We start from the raw sequence: 6,210 nt of genomic DNA on the forward strand, positions 1-6,210 counted from the left end.
TGCTCAGCATGGCCAGATGAGAAATATCACCCTCTCCAAGTAGCCTCGCTGAACTCGGGGGGTCATGCAATCCCCTTCCCACTCACACATCCTTTCTAGTCCTTCCTAGGACTGTGAGCCCCAGGCTGCCCGTCACACAGAGCTACAAATTCCATCAAAGACCCCTGGTGCTCTGCGAAGCATCTCCGAGTGACAGCATGAGACTGGTACCTGGTTCTTCTTCCCGTAGGGGATAGAGTACTTCTTCCCCGAAGGCGTATGTATCCTCCTTGCCCGCATGGGAATGCCTTTGGAGACAATCTGAAACAGAAGGGAACACAAGCCAGCCTTCTGGCCAAAACTGAGTTGCTGAGGGGCAGGGCACAAGCTACCAAGTGCCATCCCCACCGCACACTGCACTCCAGGCAGAATGGGGTGCTATCTGCTCATATGTTTTCATGTGGCTATCCAAGTTACTGGGAGAAAATTTTACAGGGCTGTCAATGCCAAGTCACTACATTTTACTGAGATTACTTACAAGCTCAGAAAAATCAGCAGAAAATTATTTTTGGATAGAAAGAACATGAAAAGCCCTAGGGTGCTGGACAGGGCAGGGGATGACAGCCAAATTACATCCTGGAGCTGGGGTATGAACTGTTGAAGCCTCGGCTCCTTCTCTGCAGGCAGCCAGGGGCCAGAAGATCCCACTGCTGCCAACAGCTGGATGTTTAATGGTAGCAAGAACCCTGCAAAGGAGTGCTGGGCTCTGAGCCAAATGTGCTGTGCAGAAGTAGGTGTGCACAGATTTCAGGGGTCAGCCCAAAGCTCAAGGTTTTGTGGGAAAATACAAAACTGGGCCAGGCCTCTTTATCGCATCCTGCTGGCACTCCAGCTCTTTTGGGAGCCCAGCTACTCCTGCCCCATTGCCCTCACCCTCCAGGAGAGGTGAACACTGAAAGGTGTTGTCTGAGTGTTGGTGTCCCGGGGCAGCACCCTCTGCCACAAGCAGAGCCCGGCTGCCTGGGGTTGGTTCTGCCCCCAGGCTGGGGGAGATCCCTGTTGGCAGCTGTGCCGTGAAGCAGTGGAGAGCCACACAGCAGGCATGCAGTGGGAGAGGTCTACCTCCACCCTCAAGAAAGCTGAGCTACTGCTGTGGTGGCCCCTGCATGCTTAGGGAGCAGAAGAGAGCCCATCCATCACCAGCTGAAGTCAACAGTGTTTTAACCACAGAGACTCCACCACTGAAAGAAGCTGCCAGGGTACCTGGTCTTCCATCCCCACAGCTCGGAGGGCTTGGCGTCCTCTGTGGGACAGGGCCAAGTTAATGCTTCTGCCACGGGCAAAGCTGGCCACCCGGATATCTGTGCAGAAAGAGCATTTGGTTACGGAGACACCTATACCACAGCCTGGTGTGGGCGGCATCTCCCAAAACCCCTGCAGCAACAGCAGTCAGGGCAGTGGTGAGTCCCCGTCCCCCCACTCTCTGTGCAGAGAGGGCAGGTATCAGAGGGCATGCTCAGCTGTTGGGAAGGTAGCTGAGCAGCTTTGAGTGCCGTTTCCTCTATGTCTCCTCTAGCCTGGAAGAAGCAGCTGCAGCCAAGTGCTGCAAAGGGAACACCAGATCCTGACAGCTCCCCACAGTGCTGGAGGGCATGTTATAACTAAGAGCAGTTTCCCTTCTAAGCAAAGAGAGCCAAGTGATGAATGCCTGGCAGCTTCTGCTGACACCCACATACTGACACTTTTCAGGACACTGGCAGGTCACCTTCTCCATCACTGTTCAGATGGAAATGTCTCATTGATGGCCTGTTCCTCCTCTGAATGGCCTCACACAGGCTTCTCGGGTTGTCCAGCCAGCGCAGGTGACAGGTTTTCAGGGTTGCATCTCAACACAAGAAATGGCCCAAAAACTGGAGCAAAGTGGTAAAATCCATCCAACTCAGAAGGCCGGTAAGAGCAATCAGAGGCTTTTTGAACCTCTGAAACATCTAGCATATACAACATCCAGCAAAGAGTTTAACAGTTAAACCAGGGTGAAAAGCCATTTGCTCTTGCTCTGAGTCTGCAGCCTGCTGGCATCACTTTGGGCTGGCTGTTTTTACCCCCTCTTTCTGCAGTGGGGACCCAGAGCTGTGAGCAGGACTTGGGACAGGTATAGCTGGGAGCCATGCAGCAGAACCACCCATCCTGACATCTGCCCAAGCTGGAAGAATTATCACAGAGATCATGTGTCACATGGGGCTTCTCCGTCCCTTCACTTCATGTTTGGGTTGAATTTCACCTTCCATGGTGTCATTCTTATCTGCCAGTTGACTTTCCATCTCTGCCCAGGTTTTATTTGTCTGTCAGTTGACAGACACTGAAGTCAAATGATTTCTCTCCCTTTCAAACAGCACCTGGGCTCTGAATAATCATTTCTCTGTTGCAGTGCCCTGCAGAGATGAAGGCTTCCTGAAAGCACTTCATCTCTCCTTCTGCCCCTCTCGCCACCAGCCCCTCTCACCACCAAAGGCAGTGGTTACCAGTCACGTGATTCTTTTAACCCTAACAGAGATGCTGCAACATCAACAGCTGTTGCTTCCAAACTTCTGACCTAGCTTGATTCAACAGCACTGTGCTATAATTCTTCATGCAGAGACCAATTTTCAAAGGTGAGGATTTGAATCAATATTTAAGCCAAGAACATAAAAAAGGGCATCATTTTAGTAGCTGAAGGGTCGTTTCTCTCCACACAAGACAACATATTTCAAATAAATGTTCCCTGCCACCACAGGAGCCAAAGGGAAGAGTGAAAAGAATATCCCCAAAGTGCCATGCTTTCAGATTTCATTTTCTTTCTGCAGTTTTAGTGAGCTCACACAGTTCCTTTTTTGCTTCTTCAGGAACTGTTATTAGTAAAGGGATAGAAACATTAATAAAACAGTAATGACCAGACTAAACTTACCTTCTCTGGCTTCATAAACGTCGACATGGAAACCTCGTCTAGCAAAGAAACAGGCATTTAATGCACCTACCTACAAGAGAAGTATCAGAAATGGTGGCTGAAGTGTTTAGTAGCTATATAGTAGCTGTATCACAGATCACTACTGAGATGCATCAGGGGAAAGACATGGTGAGAGGATGCAACTCAGCATACACAGGAAGACACTTCGATTAAGAACCTTAGAGAGCTTCTTCCTAGAAAGAAGTCTTCTGGCACTCCTGATGTGCCTGTAGAGCCTCCGAAACAAAAGTCATCCATCAAAACTCATTGTATAAAGTCATAACAAGTCCAGAGCTTGTTTACACTCAGTGATTAATTGCAGCAGGGCTAACCCCTTCAGCCAGAGACAACAGGAGCTGGTACAGGCAAGCTCCCTGCTCCTCTCCAGACTATATTTATCTTCCTCCATAAATTCAGGGTGCTGCAGCATTCCCTTGGGAACACAGCATGGGAAGCTAGACTTGTGTAAAAGCAAGATGTTACCTTAAAAAGGACAGCACACACATGTCCTGCTTGTTATTTAAATGGATAGTTGTCTTTTTCTTGTTTAATTTCTGTCATCAGTAGTAGTAGTCAGTCTGTAGCTAGAACTACAGACTCTTATGTCATCACTCTTTTCCAGCAGCGCTAGGACCAAGAAACTAATGGCCAAAAAGTCAAAAGAGAGATTTAGGTATTGCTCCATGCTGTCATTTAGAGTCAGACCACTCTGCAAGTAGCAATGGAGGAAAACCATTCCCAACAAAAGTAGGCAGAGGAAGGCATTTCCTCTTAGCCTAGCATTTACCAAGTCTCAGTCCTTGCAAAGCATTTCACGTTAGTGACTTGGTTAAAGTCAGAAACAGCCAAGGGACAGAAGGATCTGGCAGCCCAAATGAGGACTGTTATTTAGTGTACCTGGGCACCATTGCTCCACCTACCAAAAACCTTCCTCCTAGAAAAGGACTCCTGGCAGCAGGATTTATTTCCACACACTGGTCAAAACAAGTGCCCACCACAGACGCACACTGCGTCTCTGGGATATCTCAGCAGCAAAGCTTTCCCTCAAGGGAGAGACCCATTCCTCTCCTACAAAGTCCTAGCTGCTCAAATGAGCCTCACTGCCTCCCACAGCGGGAACTCAACCAACTCCTCCATAACACCCCATCATCTGAAGGAGGAATGATTTCAAGAAAAAAATTCACCCCACATCCAAGCAACACTTTCACAGCCCTGGCTTTCTGGCAAACAGAATCACACAGCAGCCAAATTGCATTTCCTACCAGACCACCGCCGACAACAGCGACTCTTTTCCCCTGTGGGTCACTGGGCTCCATTGCTGGAGCAGCCCCCACGTCACAGGTTCTTGCTGCTGCGTCCCACTCCCTGTCCTGCTGTGCTGCCCTCAGCAGTGGGGAGGGGAAGGGAAAGGACATGGGTGGCTGAGTCATGCCTGGGTTATTCTCCCCTGGTTCATATTAAAGTTTAACTCCCAACCCAGAGACTGTCGGTGAATCAGCCTGGCCGTGTGCCCAGCCACACTGAGCCTCAGGTGAAGAGACATGAATGTGGCATTATTCAGTCAGGCCTTATTAAAAGGCCTCTTCTGAAAATTGTAAAGCAATTCTGCAGCCTTCAAGGGCCTCCTAATGAAACGCGCACATAGCAGGAGAACTTGCATTTTCTGGGCTTTTACTGGTGCTTTGCTGGGCTGCAGCTGCAGAGGCACAGGTGGGACAATGCAGAGTAACTCCCGGAGAACTCTCCTGAGGGTGGGATGTGAATCACACTGCTTGCCCAGGGGCCTGATCCCATCTGCAAGGACACTTTTTGCCTAAGGAAGCTGTGTGTGGCTCAAGTGTTTTGGGGTGTGATGCTTAGGTCCATGCCTAATCTGCAGAAGCTTTCCAGGACTTGGATGAGGCTGTGAGGAGACATCCCTGCATGCACTGTTTCACATGCATGTCCTTGGCAGGAAGTGCTCTGCTGAGCCAATCCTGTACACAGTAAGCTTTTAAAAGGGAAGAGCCTATTACAGCCTACACAAAATAACTAAACAGCAGACAGTGAAAATGCACACATTAACATACACTATTTACCATTTATTACTAAACCTGCAACACACAGCCCAGAACAGCAGATTTGTCTCAAAGGAGCAAGACCAAATCCCTGCACAAGCACAGCACCATTCTCCATTGCACGCCCTGGTTCCCAGTTCAAGCAAGGGCCAGCTGCTCCTGAGGGGACAGGGAGCAAGCGCCATGCCACGCCACAGTCCCAACCTGCTGTACCGTGCAAGGAGAGGACAAGCAGGGCAGGGTCAACAGGACCCACAAGCAGCCTCAGGCCCAAGCTTAAATGTGACTGCCGGTCTTGGGGAGTGCACAAGGTCCTAGGTGGGGCTGGTTGGCATTGTTAAAGCCTGTTAGTGTCCACAGGCCCTGGCACTGTGTCTGAAGGAGTTGCCACTGAAAACCCTCCACGGGGTTTCTCTGAACTATGCAGCAGTGAATTGATCCATGGTATCTGACTGACTGACACACACAGAGCAAAGAAAACAGAAAAGAGAGGACAAAGAGCAAGGTAAGATTTACATAGTAAATACATTATCCATTAATTATTTTCAGACCACAGACAGCACACCATTAGCTTCCATCAGCCACAGTTATTATTTGGTAACACCATTCACAGCACCCTTTGCATACTTGTCTGGTAGGCTTTACAGATTACTCCACCATCCTGGCTCACCAAGTTGATAGCAGCACTTTATGGTACGTCAGTTAATTCATGAGCTCCTGTAGATAACACAGCATATAATTGTGTAGCTAAAGCTGGTCTCATAAGACTTCTTTCTGCACAAACAGCCTCAGCCACAGTCTGTGTACCTGCTCCAGAGGCAGGAGGCACAAACATGCAGGAAAGCACTCAACCCATCAGTGAGCAGAGCTATGTAATACGGTAAACAGACCAGTTTCAAAGGTTTTTTTCTTCCAAAATGATATACATCAGCTTCTCACTGCTAAACGTATCTCCTCAGCTACTGACAATAGTTCTTGGCAAACCAGACTAAACTTTGCCTGTCAGGGACTACCTATGCCCAGTGCAACATCCTTCCTTCTAGGTAACCATTCCAAAGTTTAGGTCCCTGGGTTATCTTCATCAGATTCACTCACAAACTGCACCAGGCAAAAACAGTGTAAAGATGTTCTCCACTTCAAAAACAGGAGAAGGTGGGAAGACATTGAGAAAGTGCTAACAATTCATTGTTT

At 48.9% G+C, this 6,210-nt stretch overlaps 1 protein-coding gene across 1 annotated transcript in view; it reads right to left on the reverse strand.

Annotated features, from left to right (window-relative positions):
- KMO (kynurenine 3-monooxygenase) overlaps window positions 1-4,278 on the reverse strand; it is a 10,672-nt gene extending 6,394 nt beyond the window's left edge. Inside the window, exons 1-4 of the mRNA XM_009645694.1 lie at window positions 4,225-4,278; window positions 2,924-2,993; window positions 1,243-1,340; window positions 211-300 (exon numbers count right to left, since the gene is read on the reverse strand). Of these exons, the coding sequence (XP_009643989.1) occupies window positions 211-300; window positions 1,243-1,340; window positions 2,924-2,993; window positions 4,225-4,278 (312 nt within the window). The remainder of the gene's footprint in view (window positions 1-210; window positions 301-1,242; window positions 1,341-2,923; window positions 2,994-4,224) is intronic.
- Window positions 4,279-6,210: the final 1,932 nt, after the last annotated feature.

The sequence above is a fragment of the Egretta garzetta genome, unplaced genomic scaffold (genome assembly GCF_000687185.1).
Source record: "Egretta garzetta isolate BGI_Z169 unplaced genomic scaffold, ASM68718v1 scaffold721, whole genome shotgun sequence".
In the NCBI taxonomy this organism is placed as follows: Eukaryota; Metazoa; Chordata; class Aves; order Pelecaniformes; family Ardeidae; genus Egretta; species Egretta garzetta.